Source organism: Ostrinia furnacalis, unplaced genomic scaffold (genome assembly GCF_004193835.3).
Source record: "Ostrinia furnacalis isolate ACB-3 unplaced genomic scaffold, ASM419383v2 OfSCF7604, whole genome shotgun sequence".
Classification (NCBI taxonomy): Eukaryota; Metazoa; Arthropoda; class Insecta; order Lepidoptera; family Crambidae; genus Ostrinia; species Ostrinia furnacalis.
This window is the reverse complement of record NW_021137843.1, coordinates 380840-405133: the sequence shown is the minus strand read 5'-3', so window position 1 is coordinate 405133 and position 24294 is coordinate 380840. Positions and strand designations below refer to the sequence as shown.

Sequence of the window (24294 nt, the reverse complement as noted above, 5' to 3'; positions counted from 1 at the left end):
GTCTCGCTCGTGAACTGACGCTTCTACATTGCCCAAAGTCAAGTAACAGTCGCGGTTTCTCGTCTCGGTTGCAGCGCGAACCACCACCTTTAGCCTAGGCGCAAGCCACCGACTTTTAGTTGGCCGATAGTTGGGCCCCATTTTAATTTGGATGAAGAATCTGCCAATACCAAATCGATGTAATGTGCACACTTTCGTACTGATCAACAGCCCGACCCAACTATCGGCAAACCAAAAGTCGGTGGTCTGCGCCTAGGCTTAAGTACAGTCGCGGAATGAAAAGGTTCGTCACCTTAGTGTCGGTTTTCGCTTGCAGTAGGTAGGTACTGTAAGAGTCAAACCTGCCAACATAACCGTGCAAGAAACAGTGCTGCTAACATTTAAATAAATATGACGTTTGCTAACGAATAAGGTTTTGCTTGTTTATTTTTCTATCCCATCAGTGCAATGTTAAAATGTAGTTTTTTTTATTTAATAGATAATGGCAGGTTGAATCAACAAGAAGGTTTTAGTTTATCAATCATAATAATCTTCTTGACAAGTTAAATCGTCAAACAACTTTGATCTGAATAATTTTGAACTTTACTGACGAACAGTTAAAGATTATTTTCTCTAACTCGAGATTATTCTGTAACATAGTTTCAAAAGGTAACATGTGCTCACGATTCGTTGAAGGAATCAATTTGAAAACTGACAAACCTTTTCATTCCGTGACTGTACATATAATTATCGCGCGCTACGGTAAATCTATGCGGTGCGGCGCCGCAACGCATCATGTGCTATGGTTCTAAGAACACTTAAAAGCAAGATTATTAGAACACGCCATAAAGCAGCTAATCCGTGCTTTGTTTGGTACAGTATTAAGGTTTTAATTAAATTTTTTAAACTCCTCAGCCTTAAGTTTATGATGGATAAAGATTTTACATTAAGTTACAACGGTAGGCTTTATAATAAACATTTTTAAGGAAATCTGTTTTTAATCTACAAAAAAATTAATTAACAAAAGTAGGCGGATTAATAATATACGTCCATAAATGTAGTTGGACCCAAAAGTCACTCATTTTAAAGTACCTACATTAATATCTACGTAGAGGGTCACCTTAAAAATAAGAACACCTGAAACTAAGGGTAAGTATCAGAGAATGTTCAGATTATCTTCCATCAAGTATTTAATTTTAAACGATTGAAATTATATCTGTGAAAAGTATCAAAATAAGAATTTAATGTAATCTGAAATTTATCTAATGGGCTGGGATTTATAACTTATCAAATAAGCCGCTATGATTTTATTTGTTAGTTTATTTCCTTTCATTTTTTGTAAGTCTGAGTCAATAGCACCTACCATGTAACTTCTAATACTGATCCGAACAACATCGTAAAACGGAACGCGCCTCTACGATATACCTAATTCAATATAATTCATCGGGTTTACGGGTGAGTTTAATGCCTGGTTTCCACTAAGGAGCGGTGCGGAGCGGAGCGGAGAAGTTATTTGAATAACCAATCAGATTCCATTATTTGCATATCTCCACTCTGCTGGTGGAAATGGATCGAGCGGAGAAGTATCAGGCGCATTTGTTTTTCTATAAAATTTGACAGCGGTAGCCGTGCGGCACATTGCGGAGAAGTGCGGAGAAGAGCGCAGCGGTGCGGATATGTGAGGAGCGGTGTGGTGTTTCATAAATAGCAATAGACTGACAGCTGACAGCTATGCATAGCTCACACATCTACACACGGCTCCGCTCTTCTACGCTCTTCTCCGCTCCGCATTGGTGGAAATAACCTGCACGCTTCGCCGCACAGTCATCTCTCGTCTCCGCACCGCTTCACCTTGGTGGAAACCCGGCCTAATGCCGAATGTGAATTTTTGTGGGTTCGTAGGAGTAAATAAAAGTTTATGCCCCAAAAATACGGGACTGGCAGTGATGCTCTGATCTTGGTTACTTCGTTAGTTAGAAAAGGCTTTTTATAAATTAAGTTGAAGGGAGCTCGTGTGATCTTTTATTAGTTTAAGACGAAGAGCTGGGGTTTTTGATCCGTAGATAGTAGGTTTGATACTCAGATGAAGCACACCTGCGTTGAAATTAAATAATTCCCAGACTGATAATTATTTATGGCATTAAGATAAAGAAATACAGGGTAAAATTGCAAACAGTTAGCAATTTTTAATAAGCTCTATACAAGTAGAATAATATTACAAATAAAATCGTTCTTATTTTCAATGGTAGTATTTTTCGATCTAACAGGACCTATTTGTTATACCACAGAATAATAATAAGTACTACGTACAGAAGTTTTACTTCGCGAAGGTATTTAGAGAAATGTATGCTCAATGTCAACAATATGGTGTAATTTAGCCTGTCTCAAGAGTCAAGCACCATTTTGTTGACAAACGTCAGTGATCGGCACTGCGCCGAAGCTATAGGGCTGACTTCGGTAAAATGATGTGACGTGAGGTGCCAAACTGCGGAAAATGGCGGAGGAAATACATGATTTAGCATGAATTATCATGAATAATATTAACTACTTATTTACCTCTCAGTGTCTTGAGGCAACTTAAAAAAGTACATTCTGTGTTTTTATTATTATTGAGGCAGTTAAATACTGCACAGTATTTAGTACACCATTTTCTTTATTTTCTTCCATCATACACAAGAATACGCGTGCGTGAGTCAATGTTCGCTCGTATGTGAGGCCTTGTCGAATAGTATCCTGTGAGTGGGCTATCGTCCGTGTTTTGTTTTCGATGTAAACTCGCGGAGATGAACAGGCCTGGTTATACTAAAGGCTCACAGTGTACAGTCACGGAATGAAAAGGTTCGTCAGTTTTCAAATTGATTCCTTCAACGAATCGCGAGCACATAATTATTACCTTTTGAAACTATGTTACAGAATAATCTCGAGTTAGAGAAAATAATCTTTAACTGTTCGTCAGTAAAGTTCAAAATTATTCAGATCAAAGTTGTTTGACGATTTAACTTGTCAAGAAGATTATTATGATTGATAAACTAAAACCTTCTTGTTGGTTCAACCTGCCATTATCTATTAAATAAAAAAAACTACATTTTGTAACATTACACTGATGGGATAGAAAAATAAACAAGCAAAACCTTATTCGTTAGCAAACGTCATATTTATTTAAATGTTAGCAGCACTGTTTCTTGCACGGTTATGTTGGCAGGTTTGACTCTTAAGTGCAAGCGAAAACCGACACTAAGGTGACGAAACTTCTCATTCCGCGACTGTACATCAGATACCGTTACATAATAATGATAATTATTAAATAATGAAAATTGCTATTCCTCATTCCTCAGCTGGGGTAACACATGTTTTGTGTATAAGGCAAGTGTTCTAAATGCTTAAGGTTTTGCCGAATCTCAAAATGTAAACCTCTCAAGGGTGCGTACTCTTTTTCAGTATTATTATCTTGTAATTAAAAAACTTGATACCCCCAACGATGTGAAAGGGAATTATCCCCTTAATAAAAAAAAATAGACCATTCCAGCCTACATACGTCAGGAACTCATTACAATAATAAGTCCAGTGGTGCTTGTCAACGCAATACACGCAAAATAGAACAGTATACTAAAATGCATTGTTTGTAATAAAAATAATTCTGAATTACTTTGAGATCATGCGGTCAAGAGCACGTGGCAGGTCGCCCATAATGCTGGACTGACCAGGTCAAAACCGCACTCGATGGCTCCTACGTATACTGGCGTAAGTGAAAAAAGTAAATTTTACAGGAGAGCCATTTTAGTGGCCAGAACCATATTTTTGGGTCATATCTTCTGACCTACTAAAACGAATTTAATGAAATTTCACATTTAGCCTTAACATGTAATGCTTTTGCTACTGCTGTTATCAATTTTTATATTTTTCTTATATATTTTGAGATTTTACGCATTGCCCTTTTACGTCGTCACATTTCTATAATTTCATGTATATTGTTCAACGTAAAGAGACTTAAATGACAACGTAAATATAATATTTTAAGCGATTACTCTCTTTATTTATGCATGTCATTATTTTAAATGTTATCATGTGCTATATCAATAATAAATCAGTTAGAAAAAGTTGTTTAATGTATCGTTATTACGTTTTAACGCAAATACGCCCATATACTGTGCTCGAGATTTAGTTAGGTCTTTTAACATAATGTGTCATATTTTTAAAAATTATAAATAACTTGAAAAAATCGAACTGCCTAAGGCAGGGATTGAACCCACGATGCCTTAGGCAGTTAGATTTTTTCAAGTTATTTATAATTTTCAAATTAGTTTGAGATGCAACTCTTAACGCTAAAAATTAAATAACTATATAATGTGTCATAATTTATAAATAAAACAATTTGCTAAATATTTTCATGGCTTTATTTAAGATTTGGATTATAAAAAATATATATTTATGTAAGCAACTACTCGTATAGATTGACGAATCGTATGATTGGGCTTTATACGTGGCGTAGTTCTGCACATACGCCTATTTGCCTAAAATTTTATTTTGTATCTAATGGAAAAAAAAATATTTTTTCTTACTGACGTTATAGATTAGAGCAAAATGAAATCATTCCTTAAATAATTGGAAAAAGGCGTAAGCGGCAGTTTCGCCTTTATACGTAGGAGCCATCGCAATGGTCTACTCCACGAATGCAAAAGAAAGGCTTCAGTGCAGGAGGAATGGCGACGGATCGTGAGGCTTGCCACCGGACCGGGTGTGACGACCACGACCACTCTGGCAAGAGTGTAGCGACGAAGAAGAAGGATGCGGTTAATGTGAATGTAGTTCCTCAAAACTTTCTTCAAAATCAAAAATATTTATTCAGTTTAGACCACAAGTGGTACTTATGAAACTTCTTTTCTCACAGCTAGCTAGCTAATAAACGAAGTATCAAACATCTCGCCTAGCTTTAAAAGCCCCGAAAGAGCGTAACCTCTAGGAAATAGGCTGACTGATCATTATAATCATCATCTTTTCAGTCACAGGACGTCCACAGCTGCTCCCCTAATGATTCCTAGATTAGTCGAGAGGTAGCCGCCTGCATCCAGCGCCTTTCTGCAAACCTTCATAAGGTCATCTATCCACGTGGATGTCCCATGATGCGATTTCCAATACATGGCCTCTATTCCAGAACCTTGCTGTATCATTGGCCGTCAATTCTGCGTGCTATGTGCCTTGCTCATTGCTACTTCAGCTTGCTAATCCGTTAGGCTATGCTAGCAATTTTAATTTACGGATCTCTTCAAATTTTAGTGAGTGTGTAGTGGTCGCGGGAGGTGCCTGGATGCGGGCGGCGCAGGACCGGTCTTTGTGGAAATCCTTATGGGAGGCCTTTATCCAGCAGTGGAAGTCATTCGGCCGAAACGAATGAACAATTAGTGTGATGTGAACGCAATTAACTGTCAACTTTCTTTTGTACTCTTTTTTAATGTGCTATACAGGGTGTTAGGTAAATGGGTATATGAGCCGAGACTAGCCCATGTTAACATACTCATATAAATACTATAGTGGTGCCAGAAAGTGGATATCGTAATATTTAATAAAAAATATTTTCCCATACAAAACTAAATAAATTATTATTATTTTAATTTTTGGACAGCCCTACGATCGCCCAACTCCCTCCTAGGTCAAACGTGGTCAAACGGTATTTCATTCACAAATTTTGACGCGAGTCGGCACTTTTATTATTACTTTTGAACCAATTCTTCACTTACCTCTTTTTATTGACTCTGCAAGCAATCCAAGGTATTCAGGGGGTAACACTTCACTCTAATTCACAAAACGAATCGCAACACATCTATCACATCCATCCACTCACTTATTCACCTTCCCACGCTTTCAAGTGACCGGGTAGGTTCTTGTAGTGAAATCCTATTTTCAAGAACGGGATCTCCGGGTCTCCCTTCGGTGGTATGGTGGTGTCGATTCACCCACCCGCGAAAACATTAAGATACAAGGCATCGTGGAACGAAAGGTCTCCCGGACATAAATCGTTCATCACACTAAAGAAGACACAAACAAAGTCCTATTGCACCAACACCACTCAACACACATCACCATAATTTCACTGTATTACTTAGTTATTTGAATATCTAATTATCCAGAACGTCAACAACAAAACATCGCAACGAACGCAAATTATTTACTGAAAAAATAATGTAAACAAATAAACATGGCCGCATGGCGCGATGGCGCATGCGCGGTGCAACTAGTGCGGAGTCATTATTTTTTCCATAAAATCGGTAATCGATATTGATATTTCAAAAAATCGATTAAAATATCAAATTGTTTGAAAACCATCTGAGTAATCAATAGGAATGTCTTAAAATCAATTATCGATTAATTGATAGATCCTACCTACCTGAAATCGCTCATACTATCGATGGGTCTAAATTAGTTTAACGATACCATTGCATTGATAGAAGACATTGAAAAAAAAAACAACACAGTTTTATTTGTTAAATTAAGAAAACCGTAATCTGCCATGCTTTTGGAAATGTTTTAGCTAAATTTAAATTTGCGATAAACGCTGTTATTTTTCTTAGAAAATATGATATTTTATTAACGATAGTATGAGTGATTGGGTGGCCTTTCGATAGGCTATTGATAGACAATCGGCAAGACTACTGTACTGACCAACTGGATTGTAATTACGGCACTGTAATTACGACACTTTGACCTCAGACGACTCGACCTTCATTAGTCAATCATGAAATGAAAACTTAACCCCAACCACAATTAATGGCACCTAAATTTATTATTTGTAGAAAAAAAATCCTTCAACGATTTATTATTGAACACGTGAAAAATCTTAATCGATTTTTAGCCTTCAATGTCACCTCCTTACACATCCTTACTCCTGCGCCGCGATGATCTTCCGACTCTTTCTTGCAAGTGAAAGCCGCCGTGCGATACGTCTTGCGTCTCACTCGCACTACACGTGCCGGTTCCATTGTAAGACCTTTCGTTGACCTTCAAAGATTAAACAGTGCGTTGGGCACATTTCTTTAATGCCTAAGGTTTTTTTTCAATGGTGTCTTATTTTTAGTTAAGGTATTTTTAGTACACAATATCGTGATTTACGATGATAAAATTTAGATGATTACCTACAATTTCTCATTTTCCTTAATCAAAGTTATCAAGTTTAATGATTCGTTCCTTCATACATTTCAGCCGAATGACGTCCACAATGAACGGTCCTGATTATTCAGTTTATTTGAATAAGTAAGTTACAGTCAATGAAGTAAAATAATTCTTGACCACTTTGTTTACTTTTACTTATCCAAAATCCAAATCGAATCAAATAAGGTAAGGGAGTATTTGACTTGTGCTAAATCTTTTTAGATGGACTGATTTTCCTGGGGGATTGCTTAAGGTTTTTGCCTCTCAGAGACAAACTTTTAGGCAGAAAATTATAATGAATTCTGTCATTTGTTTTATCTACGCTAGTTTGTCGTACTATTAATTTTCAGGGGTGTCACGACGCAATTTGGCGACAAAAACTGAATCAGCTGATTACTCAATAATGGTACCTTTCCCAGACTTTCTGACACCACTATAGTATTTATATGACTATGTTAACATGGGCTGGTCTCGGCTCATATACCCATTTACCTAACACCCTGTATAAAGTACAAGTAGTGGCTATTCTAGTTGGCATACAGAATCTAATTCGCTCGTTACCGTCAACACGCAACGAAGTTAGCGTAATGGCCGGTTATAAATAGAACCTAGTGGGCATGATTCAACGTCACGGTAATCCAATGACTCCGAATGCATTAGAGGAGAGGAATTATCTGCGCAGAACGTCCAGTAGCTGTTCATGGTTATTTTTTGTCCTTCACGTAGGTATAGACCAAGCGAAACAGTGCACCATTTGTTACTAACAATAGGTGATATTTTCAAATATTCATATAATTGAAATCTGAGGGCTGCTGACAAAGTTTAACACAAACAAAATTATTATTGCTTTACATTTGGATATCAAAAGCCACTATTAATGCTGTGATTTAGACAAATTGTTGTCTTTCTGTCACTGTCACCTATGCCAGTATCTCGCTATGAGTAAGGGGGATGAATGAAAATACGAAAACATCGTTAGAAAGGAACCCCAAACGTTCGGTGCACCATTTTCATTCCAAGCCTGACCGTTCCATAAGCGTTCCATAATTCCTCATGTATTTAAAATCTCTCTCGCCAAAGTAAAACAAAAGAACGCTGGCCGATTCGCAGCGTGTCACTGCACAAAAACTTGAACTCCCATTTGCTTTGGTGACATTTTTGCTACCAGGGACTTTCATTTCCCTGTAGTTTTTTTGGGCTGGCTACTTTTTACCGCACAACTTTTGTTTCGCAATTTACCGATAGTGGGGCCGGTTTTTTTTGGCGAGTTTTTTGTAACATTTTACTCTGGCGACACAGAGCGCAGTCATTCACTCGCTCCATGCTTGGTTCGATTAAACTCGGAGCGCAGAATGAGCTGTTACGAATATTTTTTCTCATTTTTTTGCTAATTTTTCATCAAGACAGTCGCTTGTTTCAAGTGAAATATCTTCATAGCATCTAAAAATTTACTTTTAATAGAATGAACTTTATTTGCAAAAGAAAAATTAAAATTTAAGTCTTTTCCACTATATAAGATGTGTAAAAGCGCTTTAAAAAAGTCTATGTGTACAAAATATAAGATTTGTTTATTAATAATGTGTTGCCTTTTAATCTATATATATAAAAGAAAGTCGTGTTAGTTACTTCGCTTATAACTCAAGAACGGCTGAACCGATTTAGCTGAAAATTGTCAGGGAGGTAGTTTAGAGCCAGGAGAAGGACATAGGATACTTTTTATCCCGTTCGAAATTTAAAAAAAAGTCTGCTTACCTATTTATTGCCATTAAGGCGGAACAAAGTTCGCCGGGTCAGCTAGTTGTGAATAAAATTAATGGACGATTTTACCAATTCTTTCTTATTAACTAAACTAAATAAACTGTCAAGTAATATTATTATGTACTTAATCATACTTTTGAAAAACGTCGTTCTTAAAGAAGAAAATACTATTTTTATATCTCAGTAATTTAATTTAGAAGTTTACAAAATCGAAACTTAAGTTATCATTATGTTATTTCGAGTTACCTACCATGAAAAATAAATTTATCAGTGCACGTGTGATAAAAGCAAATGGGTCTACATTTTCGTTACAACTGTTAAACCTGGATAATAGGTAAATGGTGAAACTAACCTCTTTTTGTTATGTATGAAATCCGTTAAAATTGTTAGTTGGCATAAAAATAAAGGTGCTTCAATCGCTTGAATGAAATGAATCAAAACCGGCAGCTACGAATAAATGTAAGAATCTCCTCTTTTTTTTAAATAAGCGAAATTCCTTGCAAAGTTACCGTTGCAAGTACGTAGGTAGTGAAACTAGTATCATCTTTGTTGTAAAGTAAGTAAGGTTCTTACAGATTCAGCTTTATTTATGACGATATTTTTTATTTACTGGACTTTATTTGTTGCTCCAGATCTCTAGGTCGCTAGTAAAACTCCTTTCAAGGAGAGTCGAGTTTTCCTATCACCCAGTATTATGTTTAATCATCAACCTACAGTCCAGTGCTGGACTCACAAATACCTATTATATTATTAAATTAATAGATTAAATTGCAGAAACAAACGAAGACTACCATTAGGCATTTGGCACATTGTTGAGTGTCACAATACAATGTACTTTAACATACTAATTTAATTATCCCAGACAAACAAATACTTCTTTAACTTTGATTTTGATATAACATAAATAGTAAGCAGTCGTAGTGTTTTTTGTTGTTTGATTTTTTAAATGTAAATTAAGGACGATCGTTTAACGCGCCCAATCTGTAAAGGGCATACTCTTACAGCCCATAATGATGTGACTTATACTCGTACTACGAGTAGCTACTTGATAACTCACACGAGAACAAGAAACTATGGAGTAAATACACGAAGTTGAAATTGTAGCTTACTGAGCAAAAGTTAGCATCAGCGTTAACGATATGCTTTTGAGAAATTGAACGAAGTTCAGAACTTCGTAAGTTCATACAACGGTAATGGAATAGGTGTACAGTTTAAACCTATTGTAAATACTCGTCTAGTGACTACAGAACTCATAAGTACAAATAAAATATCTATTGAATAAAGATGAAAAAATTGAATTTTTGTAACGAAAATAAGTTTAAAACCAACAAGACCGATTGGAAAAAATCCTTCTCTTCCTTTATGTTATACTAGCTTTCCGCCCGCGGCTTCGCCCGCGTGGAACTTTGTCAGTCACAGAAAAATTTTATCGCGCGCGTCCCTGTTTTAAAAACCGGGATAAAAACTATCCTATGTCCTTTCCCGGGACTCAATTATCTCTATGCCGAATTTCATCAAAATCGGTTCAGTGGTTTAGGCGTGAAAGAGAGACAGACAGACAGACAGAGTTACTTTCGCATTTATAATATTAGTATAGATAGGTACTTACTTTTATCTACCCGTGCGATACGATGCCTAGTGCTATGAGTGAATTCTACGTGAAACATACATAAGTTCAATTTAGTAAAATGACAATTTAGTAGATTCAATGAACTAGGTATTTATAAAAGACTGGAATGCTAGATAATGAAGAAGAAAGCAGTACCGACTCCATTTAATCTTGGTTCTTTGTGCAAAACTGAATGTTATTTGAATGTGCGTCCCATTCGGACATTTTGCGAGCGCGAACGGCAAAAATGGGCGAAACGGCAAAAATGCCACTGCATACATTCGGTTTTGGCCACGGATCTCTGTAAGGGTTACCAAATCCGGCAACTTTTTGCTGGATTTATTATACAGTTACCAGCACTAATAATGTCTCTTTTATTCTGAACTAGCGACCGCCCGCGACTTCGTACGTGTGGATCCCGTTTTACCCCCACCGAGTACTTCCGTCATAACATCTACCTGAATGCTAAATTTCAGCCCGATCCGTCTAGTGGTTTGGGCTGTGCGTTGATAGATCACTATGTCAGTCAGTCAGTCAGTCAGTCAATCAGTCAGTCAGTCAGTCAGTCAGTGAGTCACCTTTGAGTTATACTCGTATATACCTATTTAGATCACAGGTTACATCTGACTTTTAGCGCGCGTTCGAAAGTATGAAGTTGCGAAATCATGATGCATCATCGTTGATCGACGATGCTAAAAGTAGCATTTAATTTTGTGTGTAGTAGCTCTTATAATGTTGCTATATTCACTACTTTTATCTCTTATTACACATATAAAGAAATTGAGGAATTGGCCTACATTACACCGTCCGTAGGTACAAGTTTGCCGGTTCGTGGAATGCGCGTCCCCTACCCCGACCGCGATTATTAACGCAATTAGTTAGTGATTAAACGCAATTAATGTGTCTTATTTTACGCAAATACACAATTTTCATCAAAAATAATAAATAAAAAGTATTTTAAATATAGTTTGTTAAAGTTATAGACGCTTCCCTTCGAGTGACGTCATATCGCCAACGGCAAACTTAAAGCGAACGGATAGTAGCTGGATTGGTGGGCGCTGATGTTCGCATATACGAGTAAGATTAAATTATAATTTGACTCTACGAGTAGAATATCAAAAGTGTGGTAGCCCTGGCCTTGGTCACGCTGATTGCATTTCGGCTAAAAAATTAACCTAGATTGGGTCTGAGGGATCGTATTTTTGCGAGACAACCTGGCGCGGTTCCAGTTTGAATATTATCATAGTTTTGGACATTCATGAAGTCATTTAGTGGTAATGCACTTGAGTGATTGTGTGAGTGAGTTACGTCCGTATTCACAAACGATGCTTGCTTAAGTGAAACAGAAAATCGAACGCACAGCGTTGAATAGAGCTCTGTGATTGGTTCATGTTAACCTGTGCGTTCACGCACACTGTGAGACCTCATAGTAATGTTTGTGAATACGGGCGTTATTCATCATCACTTGAGTGATACATTTTAAAGCTGTCAAAACGCGACTTCCATAGATTTAGTATGACGAAAAGGAATCATTATGTCACCAATTCGCGAACTTAACTATTTATTGACGAAGCTATTTCTTGAAATATTAATATTACCAATTACATAATACAGGGAAATCATAAATAGGTACATAACATTATCTAAGTCAGTCAAAACTAATACGCTATTGAATCTATATTGAGTCACTACATGTGAAGTTTTCAGGGTAAAAGAGGAGACAACTTCGAAGAATCCAGCTAAAATAATAATAATATATTCTCAGTAGTAACCAGTATAATAATAATATTACGGTCATTCTCACGATTAGGCGTTCTCAGCCTAATTACCATATCATTTTTGAAATTTGGCTTAATTGACTTAAACGCATTTAAATATGAAACACATGAAAAGTACGAACTTAACAATCGATAAGGCGTCAAATTATTCCAAGCGGTTTTCGCGTAAATGAGACCCAAAAATTTTATGGTCACGGTAATTAGATAAGGCTAATACTTAATCTAACGGTAATTAGAAAAAATATGTAAAATAGCAAGAAAACAATATCTTGCATTAACAAATTTGTATATAAATATATAGCGTCAAAAAAACGCTGTAGGTACACTTAATAACCCTTTGAAAAAAGGAAAACACTCATTTCTATTATTTATTGTAGGTATCAAGACATTTTCAGTATACTGCAATAATCGAGGCTATAACAGGAACACTTAGTTTCGGCCAGAAGGGGCTACGTGTCACATTTGATCAGAATTTTAATCATCATTTATTTGATTTCAATGTGGTACAAACGATTTAACATACAGATAATGGATCAGTATATTTATTCGATTCTAGAATATATTCCCAAAAAGTCTGAAAGGTGTTTTAATTTGTATCACTTGGATATGATTTCTATTAGAAAGTGTTGTGAGTGTGACGCTTGAAAGGAAGGAAGTCAACCTAACCTAACCAACTGCGTATTTCTATACTGTGTAGCTGGAAATTGTGGCGGGAGCTCTTTGACGCGCTGTTTTCGGCGAAGAATTGCGCGCGCAGATTTTGACAGCGCGAAATACCTACTTTAGAAGAAATACCAAGCCTTAAGCGGGAAAGCGTAACAGACAGACAGACAGACAGACAGACAGACAGAGTTACTTTCGCATTTATAATATTAGTTGGGATATATGTTACGGTTAATGTGATAAATTGAAAATTATTAATAATAACCGGTTATTATGAATAATTACCGACAGTCGCGGTAAAAGTAATAAATTAATCACATTTAACAGTGATTATTTAATAATTCAACCTTAGCACTGACAAATTTCATAAAAGAGAACAACATCTTGTGTACGTGCTCGTGTACAGCCAAATTTTTGAACGTTTTGATATCATATATTAATATAATTTGGCATAATGAGTTTGGAATGTTTCTTGCATAATATTTCTTTTCCATGATGCCTATAACATAATGTTTTGATTTAAAGTGAAAAATAGGTTAAGATGCGGCGGGGGTGGCCCTTGCGCCACCCCTAAGCCGCCTATTTAGTTTTATACACACATAAATGACCTCATATTAATCACATTTACCAAATCATGTGGTGATTATTCATAATAACCGGCGATTATTCATAATTTTCACATTTATCACTTTGACCGTAACATATATTTTATAATCGTTAACAAAATACCAAAATCTCATTCAAACCAAGTAAATTCAATCTGAAAATGAGTTATTCCATGCTACGTTCCGAATTGAAAAGCTCTTGAAATAAAGCAACGAACAACTGCATTGGCAGATCCAATCCAATTCCGAAATTGAAGCTGCAGTCTAGCGTTTGGGGGTAATGGAAATGTACGAAAGCCTGGGGATTTAGTACCAAAACCCGCGGTAGCGAAATCGGAGAAAATAGGGGAAATTAATTTTCATCGAACTGTAGTTGTGTGTCGATTTTGATTTTGACTTTTCGGTTCATTTTTTTCTTCTGGGGTTATCATCTACAGTTAGTAGGTATATTTATTTATATTAGGAATTGTGGTGGAAATTTAAAGAAATTATAAAAAACAGAGTTGGGTTTTCAAAATTATTTTGTTGAGTACGAGAAGCTCCTGGATGCGGGTAGCACATGACCGGTAGTTGTGGAAATCCTTGAGGGAGACCTTTGTCCAGCAGTGGACGTCCATTATTTGAAAGGAACGAACTCATTTGATTCTTGCAAAGTTAACAATTGTTTTCTCTTGTTTCAGTTGGGCGTATTCGCATGGTACGCGTGGGGCTCCGGCGGGGTCGCGGCAGCGGCGGGCCCGGTGCCGGTTGATTCTCCACTGGTGTACCGGCCCGACCGGCGCCGTGAGCTATGGCGGTTCCTCACCTACAGCGTGGTGCATGCTGGCTGGCTACACCTGGCCTTCAACCTCCTTGTGCAGCTAGCGGTGAGTTCTATCCTCTATTTACTAAGAATTTGTTTGGCCAGACCAGAACTTGGGGCTATTCTAAAAAAGTTTCAATGTATATTCTGTCAATGATCATGCCAGGAAAAAGGGACGTAAATGAATGAAGATTTGATTAATAAACAATGTTTCGTTGTGAATTGTCACATGTAGTTTTGCGAGCAATAAGTATACCTACGACTAAATTCTAAAGGTGTGCATCCAGACTATGCGTCATCTGAGTTGCATCAATCAAGTTAAGTGACTAACTGCAGTCCTTATGATACCGTCACAATTGTCTCAAACCGAACACAGTTATATGTATAGATTTGTAATACCAGTACTTACTAGGGTTTCTTCAACAGGTCGGTCTACCTCTAGAGATGGTTCACGGCGCGCTGCGTTGTGCAGCGGTCTATTTAGCGGGAGTTCTGGGCGGTTCTCTGGCCGCCTCAGTACTGGACCCAGATGTGTGCCTTGCGGGCGCTTCGGGCGGCGTTTACGCGCTGCTCGCTGCTCACTTGGCGAATGCGTTGCTAAACTTCCACGCGATGCGCTACGGTGCGGTGCGACTTGTCGCTGCGTTAGCCGTCGCGTCTTGCGATGTAGGGTTCGCGGTGCACGCTAGGTATACAAAGGTGAGTTACACATACATTTTTTTATTCTTTACTAGCATTTCACTTGTGTTGTAGTTGAGTGATAATGAGCAATAAATGACGAATGTCATCATCGTAGCTGCCGATGTAATGATGCTGTTCTGTTTTTATGAAAATCATGATAAAATTGATCACGATTTACAAATTAAGAAAAACGTATAAGAGATCACTTTCTTTGCCTAATGATATCATTGGTGTAGGAAACTTGTATGCCACTTGCCACACGCAATCGAACTTTTGCTGTGTCCTTTACTGCCTATGACGGGCTTGAATCTGGTTTTCTGTCCTCAACGTAGTTTCATATGGGGCCTTAAATTGCAATTTGAGTAACGAGCTATTTTGTTTCCAGGAAGCGCCGCCAGTGTCATACGCGGCGCACGTGGCAGGCGCGCTGGCTGGTCTGACCATAGGGCTGTTAGTGTTAAAGCACGCACAGCAGCGGCTGTGGGAGCGGCTGCTATGGTGGGGCGCACTAGGCGCATACGCGGCCTGCACGCTCTTCGCTGTCCTATATAATGTGTTCAGCGCGCCCGTCGACGAGCTACACTACATGCCGCCCGACCCGCCGCCCGACGTAGCCGGCTTCTGACTCACGCCGGCTACTAACGGACGTAGACTTTGACTTTGAAACTACCCACCCTCATTTGTCACTTCAGTGCGGGTCCTACCCTCAGTTTCTATATTGGTAGGGGCCTACTCTGAAACTTATTGGCCCTTGCATAACCTAAGAAGACCCGGTTTCAACGCTTCACTATCACTATCGTACTGTACTGTAATCTCGTCTGCCGCAAAATCTCGAACATAATGCTCGCAGCCGCGTCGCTCGTATGTCGCCGCTCACTAAGTTATTGCTCGCGATTGCGGCAACAATAATTCGATACGCGGACAGCTTTATACGTTACTTTTAAAGTCAAAGCCTAAGTCTCACGGAACCGGTACGACCCACTCACAACACGCCTAGTCAATTTACCTTAGTGTGATTCGCGATAAGTAGCATTATTATTTGAGGAGGCTTGTGCCCGGTTTGATACACGTCGTGTATTGCGTCTATTCCAGTGTAAAGATTTATGAATCTTTTATTTTAAGGCCGCGTTTCGCGTCAGGTCGACGTTCAGTTGAATGTGCGTTTTTGCTGTTCGATTCGTCAGAGCCTCCTCGCAATACTTAATTGTTAAGTAGTATTAATTGTATTGAATAGGTGAACTATTTTTGTACCTACAATCTGCGTCCGTAGTTAGCGTAGGATGATGGCGTTACCGCGACACCACACTCAGTTCCGTGCCGGCGGCCGGCCGCAGCGCGCGCGCCTGTTGCTTGTTGTATGGCGCAGTCGCGCTGCGCTCGGGCGCCGGCGTATAACCCAGAACACCAAAGATTAGGATAAAACTCATCCATACCTGCATGGTGGCTTCACTTCACAGCTGATTCATTATATCTGATTTTGATATATAAAATATTTAATTCAAGTTTTGCTCAGAAGAAATACTTTAAGTATGCCTAAATATTGATTTTAACATGATTAATTAATATTTAAGTGATGTTGTGTAAATTGCTCAATCGCAATTTTTATTTTATTTACTCAATTGATTGTGCTCAAAAGTGAGTTTTTATTTAGCTAAATTAATTTGATCACTCAAATTATTTCAAATAATTATGATTTTGTAAGGTGAATACGTCCATTCCGATTAGACCACTGATGTCTACTTTCAGCTTCTACTTCTAGCAAAATAACTCACTAGTATAGATTTATTATAATAATGTGCCTGATTCCTATTATTGTAAATTTGATTGTATACTTTTAATTCTAATCAAATAATGTCACAAAACGACTGATTTTTGTATAAATTATTGCAGAGTGTTTTCATTTAATTTATTTTAAAATTATTTTAAGTGTGAATCGAAATAATTATAATTATGTGATTATATGAATGAAAAATAAGGATGATAATAATTAAAGTGATTGGAAAATTATTTTCTGTTTCTTTTTAAATCAAACACCTTGAAAAGGATTGAATTTGTTTGTAATTGATAACATTATAATAACAGTATTATCACAACATTAAAGCATACATAAATATTAAATTAAGTCATTTTATGACAATAAAACATTTTGCTTTGTTTTATCCTGTTTTGTCTGCAGACTAGCATTTATCTTAAATGTTATACTGACGACTGATTTGGAACATAAAATAATATTAATATTCATAATACTAAATAATGTATGTCACGAGTTAATAACAAAAGCAGCCGCCAGATTTATAGCTGTGAACTGTGGTCTGTGATACATTATTATAATTATTATGTGAGATCAAAAAAGAAAGTAAGTATGGTTATTGTATGAAGTCATTTTCAGATATGAAAAGCGATTGGTGTAAGTGCTTGCCGAAACGAATTACCTACTCTTATACAGCTTTCTATTGCAATGTGAAAAATATAATTGACTTACAGCATGTTGGTGAATGTATGAGAGCATACTTAACAGACTTCATATCTTCAACAGATGACTATGCTATGTTAGAAATAATAATATGCAATTAAAAGAATGTCCTAAAAAGACCTACTGTCCCTTTCACCCACAATGGAGTTTTGCGTTTTTGTAGTTCTTCACTGCATTCTGATGCATGTTCATGCAACTTCGAACACTCATCATGTAGCCTCTCCTAAAACAAAAAGACATAATCCAATTTTTACAATCAATGATCTACTTTTTTTTATTTACTATCTGTTTGTGTGTTCCTGTTATGCAAATAAATGTTTTAACTATCTATCTACCAAACAAGACACTTTTGTGTGGTTTCTTCCACAAATATTTTTTACATGTAAAATTAGGACCATTTATGAAGCTACTTAACGAGGAAAATAGCATAAATTGGCATTATAAGTAACTAGCTTTTGCCCGCGGCTTCACCCGCGTGAAATTTAGTGTCACAGATCGGTATAAATTTTTTATAGCCTATAATGTTAATCTGGGTTTAACAAAATCCGTTTAGTAGTTTTTGCGTGAAAGAGTAACAAACATCCAAACTTTCGCTTTTATAATATTAGTAGGATGATAGACTATGTAGTAATTAATAATTTTGATCATAACTGGCATCAAATTTGTATCAAAAGAAGGTAAAAAAGTATGTATACTATGGTATGGTACAGGTACTACTCACGTACCTGTAAATCTGGTGAAATAGTGAGGATGGCAGCCTGCGCCTCGAGGTCACGCCGAACTGACCTCTCGCCGAGGTTTGCCGAGCCTACCAGTGTCGCCCACGGCACGTTGCTCCCTGGAGGGTAGTACCTGTGAACCAGAACATTATACTTCGAAGTTATGCAGCAAACCATAATACACTTCAAATTCTGCAGCACTTTGAGGAGAATGGATGTAAGTACTCAATACTTAATTATTTATTGCATTCATAAATGTTACAGAGGTGATATCGTATAACAAGGATATTGTTGCTAACAAGTCATAAAAATATGTACTGTGGATTTTTGTTATTCTATACTACTATAATTTTAATGACTGAGAAATGTAAAACAATCATACCATAAGCCCTTTGCATGGAATGTCCAACCTGGTCTTTCATACTCAAGCATCTGCACCCTACTTGCTTGGTTTGTCTGAACAACTCTGTCCCAGAATCTGAAAGAGAGGCAGTTTGAGACTTTATTTTGTTTTATCGAGATTAAAAATGGAAATTTAATGAACATGAAAAGAAACTTACTTTCTAGCTATTAAAGAATATGCATGTGGAATGCCACCTGCAGGTCCTGATGCTCCTAAAAATCCATTGGCCTGAAAACAATTTCAAATGAATATGGTATCAGATATTGTTTTCATTTAACATTTCAGTAATTATTTTTCAAAATCAAGAATAAGTATTGTTGAAAATGCATTTATAAAAACACTCACATTAGGATGGGCCATCAAGAGGCTAATATTTGCTTTGCAGTCTTTTAGCAGAGTGTTTGCATATTTTTCTGTCAGGTTGAAGTATCCAGTTGCCAAGCGGACATATGACCCTTTAGGGACACACCCGAGCATTTCATGAGTGGCCTGCTCATCCTGGCAAATGTTGAACTCTCCCATTTGCAACAATGGGAACACCCAAGTGTCTGTAGTCTCAACTGGAATAAAAACCCAGATTTAGCCAATGAAAGTTTTAGTGATGGTTTTTAGTTGAAAGAAAACTAAGAGTCACTTACCAAAATCCTTTTGAGAAGACAATTTTGATTCTTGTAAACTTTTCCATTTAGTAATAAGACTTGTGATACTCTTGTTTACATCTTGTATTACCATACTTTTGGGGCTTTGTTTGTCATTTACAATGCCATCTTTCACACACTTTTTACTGTGGTTACTAACTTCATCTGCAACATTTAAAGAAAATATTTACCAAAGAATCATATTGTGGGCAACATGCCAGTGTCTTGGCACTGTAGTTAGTCTATCTAACAATATCATGACAAAATAAATTTTGGTTTGAAAACAAAAATTAACCAAAAAAATTAAAACTTACAGCCATCATACCTATAACATCACAATAAAAATTTGCAAGATCAACATCCTGTATTTCAACATATCGATCCTGCCTTTGCTGGAAGTAGTCATTGGAGCAGTTGGCCCCACTAAGCAGTACTGAGTCATCGGCGATATACAACTTCATGTGTTGCAGACCAACCAGTTCGTTGTATCGCGATGGCAATGCCTTAGACCAGGAACCTTGCAACCGAGGCGTCTGGTACATAGTTATATTACATTGGTCAGGAACATCCTCAACAAAGTTTTGTAGAAGGGTTCGCGAATTTATCTCCCCTCTAGTTCCTCTTTGGTAATCTAAAACTACAGTAAACTTTAAATTCTCTTTCTTCAATATATTCTGCTTAGTAACCTCAAGAAGTTGTCGTTCCAGTGCTCCCGTTCCTATATACAGGCTAGCAATAGATACTCTTCGATTAGCATTTCGAAATCTCTCACATAATGTATCATAAAACTTTCTAGGATCAGTAATTATATTAATTTTAGAAGAATGTACAGGAAAACATGGTGCAATGTTATACAACCAACTGAAGTAATGTAACTCCTTTGTTTTGAAACGCACTGGAAGACTACCATGCTTCAACATATTGGTAACTTTCGTGACGCTTGAAATATGTATATTTTAATATATTCAATTAATCTTAAAAGAGTTTTCGAAGCACAATCAACAATACCAAAAGAATTAGTAACAAAACAAATGTCAATGTCAAATTTCGAAATTGTCAGATATGACAATTATACTTTTAATTCAGTTACGGCCCTGCTACTACACTATTTCGCCCTACGAACGAATGAGTTGCTTGGAAACCATAGAAGCTAATTCATTCATCAAAACCAAAGATATTGTAAGAATATATGGAGGCAATCGAATCAATCGATATTATCGTAGCCATCGTTTACTTGATACTGAAAAGGTGATAAGCCATCTCCAGCCCATGTTTTGCCCTACACAATCAACAAAAAATCTCAACATTCAACAAAATTGGCTACATGAATATTGACATGATTGTGTAAGGCAAAACACGCGCTGAAGTTGGCTTTGGGTTGTCTTTTTTTATAAAAACTTCTTTAATGAAAAAATGGTATTGCTGTATTTATTATATCTCAATGCTTATGTAAAATATATATTTTTTATAATTAGTATTATAATAGGTATATTCAGTTATATAATAATATCCATACAAAATACAATTACAGGCACATCATTTATTGTGAAGGGTAAGCATCTTCTAAAACCTGATCATGCTCAATTCCGTAGTATATCTTGCCGTCTCTTACATAGGCCCAAGACATACGGTTAGAACTGAAATACACTCCAACATCGCCATTCTTCGACAACGTTATGGCCCCAGCGGTATTATTTAGTCGTTTGGTCATACCTAAATTAAAACAACAACAATATTAAAATGGTAATAATATTATAACAAAAAAGTATCACTTTATTTAAACAAAAGACTTACCCAATACAGATTTTTTTGTAGCAGTATTGGCATCGACGCCACTTTCTATTAATTTTACTATACTATGAGCCAAGCAATATTTTAAAATGGATTCACCATGACCTATAAAGAAAGTTCAAAATAGTAAAGAAACACAATATGCAATGATAAAATACATAACACTTGAGGATAAAATTATACCGGTGGTTGAGACTCCAGCAATATTATCATCTGCATATGTACCGCTTCCAATTTGGGGTGTGTCACCTATACGTCCCACTGCTTTCCCGCTCATTCCACCAGTGCTAGTGGCCACAGCTACGTGGCCATTCGCATCTACAGCTACAGCACCGACAGTGCCTACACCACCCTAAAACATTCATTGGCTGGTTGATACAGAAAGTACTAGTCACATGACAATACTATTGTACCAGTAAATATTACAAACCTCATCTTTGATGCCGATCTCAGTTCTTCCAAATTCACCATGTTTTAAAAACTTTTGCAATGCATCTTTCGCATTTTGACTTATTAACGACTCCGGCGGTATTGTTTCGAATCCCTAAAACAAGACAAGTGAAAGTTATAATAAAATATGATCTATGCATTGCGTTACTTTTGTGAAGAAAAAAAATCATTAAATGATAATCTACCTTCTGTAAAGCAAATCTTTTAGCACCTTCTCCACCTAGCAAAGAATGCGGGGAGTCAGATAAAACTTTACGAGCAATGCTAATAGGGTGTAAGAAATCTTTTATCAGTGTCACTGCTCCGACATCGAGTCTAGCACCATCCATAATACTGGCTTCCATTTCTACTTCTCCATCTAAATTTAATACTGAGCCATAACCTGAAATGTAGGTATTTTATAAAACACTATACCATCAACATGAATGAAAAAAAGGCAGCATTTAGGTATAGGTACATTAAAATGACAAAAATTAGTATTAGTCAGTGATGAGTAATAAAGCTATTTGTTCAAAATCTGTAGACAATCTCACCTGCGTTGAAGTTTTCATCTTTCTCCATTGATACAACAGCAGCTTCGACAGCGTCAAGTGCACTCCCGCCTTTCAGCAGCACATCATGGCCAGCAATAACAGCAGCTTTAGTTCCTGTTAGCTTACCCGTGACTCTGCTGTCTGGGATGTCTCCCGCACCACCATGCACAATGATTATAGGTTTCATCGTCTGAAATATAATATTCCCGCTCGTTTATAAAGTGAGATTTAGTGTATTTTTATCATCGATTCGTGATATTTAAGTTTTTATTTGAGCCATAAAATAAGGTATGATAAGGATAAAGGACGTCGCACATTTATCAACTCTGAAAGGGATCGTAACCGTATCAACTCGAGGCGGTCAGTATTCTTATAACCGCACCGCGTAACGTAAACGCCTCGCCTCGCGATTGACAGCGCGCGAAAGGCGATCCATTTCCGAGTTCTCTGCTATGTAAGTCAAGTGTTGATAGTTCAATTTATCAATTATTATAAAAGCAGCTCTAAAGTTTTCAATACATAAGAAATGTTAGTGTGAAATTGTGGTGAAATGAAGCGAGCACCCCACACTACGTCATACTCGTTATAGCCATCAGTCCCATCCACAGATCCATATCTGTGGTCCCATCACTACGTTTTTTTTTTTAGAAAAAAGTTTGACAATTTGTGGGACTTTTACAAATTACTCTTTATGAGTAGGCGCACACCGTTGATTTTTAGTTGGCCGATAGTTGTGCCCGATTTTAATTTGTATGAAGAATCGGCCAAATCGAATCGGCGTAGTGTGCGCACTTCCATACATGATCCCATACTGATCAACTGCCCGACTAAACTGGACCCATTTATGCAAACGGGAACCAACCCACAGTTTGAGTGAAATTGAGTTAAGTACATAGATGGCGCTCAAATAACGCATTCTATCTTGTAAAAAAATTTGGTTGCTTTACAACGACTAACAACAGAGATACAGCACTGTCACTTGCGGAACCAACCCACTTTGGCCAACTTTTAAAAAACTATAAAGAACTAAACAGCATGGTACCTAAACACTTAATTAAACTAATTATGCAAACCAGAACCAATGTTGGTTGGTTCCATTTAGCAAAAATAGTTACAATTTTTTTATAAATAAACAGAACCAAAGAGTTTTGTTCTTGTTTGAATAATCAAATTAGGTTAGTCTTGAAGGAACCGTATAGCATAGTTCTTATTCTCGCAAATTTCCGCAGCATTTACACGAAAATAAAAGATCCATGTACTTAGCATAGTTCTTAATAGTGTTAAAATTAAGCTTTATTTAAAAATCTTTAACATAAAATGATTTGAATAATAAATTTATGCATTTTAAAACTCTACTCAAGAAAAAATAAAGAGATGAGACGAGGCAGTATGATCTATGACCTTAGCCTGTTCTTCGAAACGAAATAATGACGTTGACAGATCATGAATTAGACGATTCGTGATGACTCTCGAAAACAGAGCCCCGATTACGGTAACTTTTAACGTCTACAATCCAGACGCGTTTCTGATTCTGCAATACGATTGGTCAAAACAGCTGACGTACGCTGTTGAACGACCAATCGTATCGCAGAATCGAGAAGCGTGTCTGGATTGTTGACGTTAAAAATTACCGTAATCGGGGCTCTGCCCCCCTAGACAAAACGCACTTTTTAATCGAATCGAAAATCGAATCCGTCAAAACTCCATACAAAAAAGGGGCTTTTCGACTACTTTTCGACTGGTTTGCGATTATAATTTGCACTTTGTCTAGACCCACAGCTTGTAGACATGGCTCAGAAGTGAGATGGGTCTATAATAATCCTTCAACAAAGTTTTGTCGCCTTTTTTGAAGAAGAGTATCACCACACTTCTGTGCCATGCCGTAGGCGTTTTTCCTCGAGGATGACGGAATAAAACAGCTTCTGAAGAGCCTTTAGTACCGGCGTTTCAAAAGCTCAGCCGTGATTCCAGTGTTGGGTCAATCTAGCTCTTGGGTCTTCGGCTAGATTTGTGACAGGTGTACGTACAACTTCCGTACGTTCCGTATCTTCCGTCCGTAGAACTTCTCAACCTCTTCCAATAACTCAGGCCCCAACGAGATGTCTCTGCCATCCTCGGTCTTCACCTTGGTTTGTAGGCTTTGGCCAATAGGCAGATCTCTTGCGAATACTTTAGAGCTCTTGTTACGCTCAATCGCTTCTTTTATACGGTCTGTATTAAATTGGCGTAGGTCGCGAGTCAAAGACTTGGAGATCTGTCTGTTAAGTGA

General features: G+C 37.2%; 3 protein-coding genes across 4 annotated transcripts in view; 1 reads left to right on the top strand and 2 right to left on the bottom strand.

Moving 5' to 3' along the window:
- LOC114365559 (uncharacterized) overlaps positions 1-16804 on the top strand; it is a 36075-nt gene extending 19271 nt beyond the window's left edge. Inside the window, exons 3-5 of the mRNA XM_028322163.1 lie at positions 14142-14401; positions 14764-15036; positions 15404-16804. Of these exons, the coding sequence (XP_028177964.1) occupies positions 14142-14401; positions 14764-15036; positions 15404-15643 (773 nt within the window). The 3' untranslated portion in view covers positions 15644-16804. The remainder of the gene's footprint in view (positions 1-14141; positions 14402-14763; positions 15037-15403) is intronic.
- Positions 16805-17058: 254 nt separating this feature from the next.
- Positions 17059-20280, bottom strand: PGS1 (Phosphatidylglycerophosphate synthase 1). 2 transcript variants are annotated; one of them, XM_028322214.1, is made up of 7 exons: positions 19577-20280; positions 19252-19416; positions 18959-19173; positions 18771-18841; positions 18593-18688; positions 18217-18343; positions 17059-17714 (listed from the first exon to the last, which is right to left on the bottom strand). In XM_028322214.1, the coding sequence occupies exons 1-7, from the start codon at positions 20169-20171 to the stop codon at positions 17589-17591; spliced, it is 1395 nt and encodes a 464-aa protein (XP_028178015.1). In that variant the 5' UTR covers positions 20172-20280; the 3' UTR covers positions 17059-17588. The 2 variants fall into 2 exon arrangements, with proteins under 2 accessions (XP_028178015.1, XP_028178014.1); XM_028322213.1 differs by having other exon boundaries at positions 18959-19176; positions 19255-19416; positions 19577-20273.
- A 496-nt stretch (positions 20281-20776) lies between these two features.
- Positions 20777-24294, bottom strand: part of LOC114365617 (probable isoaspartyl peptidase/L-asparaginase GA20639) — a 6614-nt gene continuing 3096 nt past the window's right edge. Inside the window, exons 2-7 of the mRNA XM_028322233.1 lie at positions 22026-22215; positions 21678-21874; positions 21473-21586; positions 21226-21394; positions 21046-21147; positions 20777-20964 (exon numbers count right to left, since the gene is read on the bottom strand). Coding sequence (XP_028178034.1) covers positions 20792-20964; positions 21046-21147; positions 21226-21394; positions 21473-21586; positions 21678-21874; positions 22026-22212 — 942 coding nt within the window. The 5' untranslated portion in view covers positions 22213-22215 and the 3' untranslated portion in view covers positions 20777-20791. The remainder of the gene's footprint in view (positions 20965-21045; positions 21148-21225; positions 21395-21472; positions 21587-21677; positions 21875-22025; positions 22216-24294) is intronic.

Excerpts from the sequence above, each read along its gene's own strand:
- PGS1 (XM_028322214.1), bottom strand. The coding sequence starts at position 20,171 with ATGTTGAAGCATGGTAGTCTTCCAGTGCGTTTCAAAACAAAGGAGTTA. Across the intron at positions 19,417-19,576 it reads TTTTTATTGTGATGTTATAG|ATGAAGTTAGTAACCACAGT; the intron begins GTATGATGGCTG and ends TAAATGTTGCAG. Across the intron at positions 19,174-19,251 it reads GTCTTCTCAAAAGGATTTTG|TTGAGACTACAGACACTTGG; the intron begins GTAAGTGACTCT and ends TTTTTATTCCAG.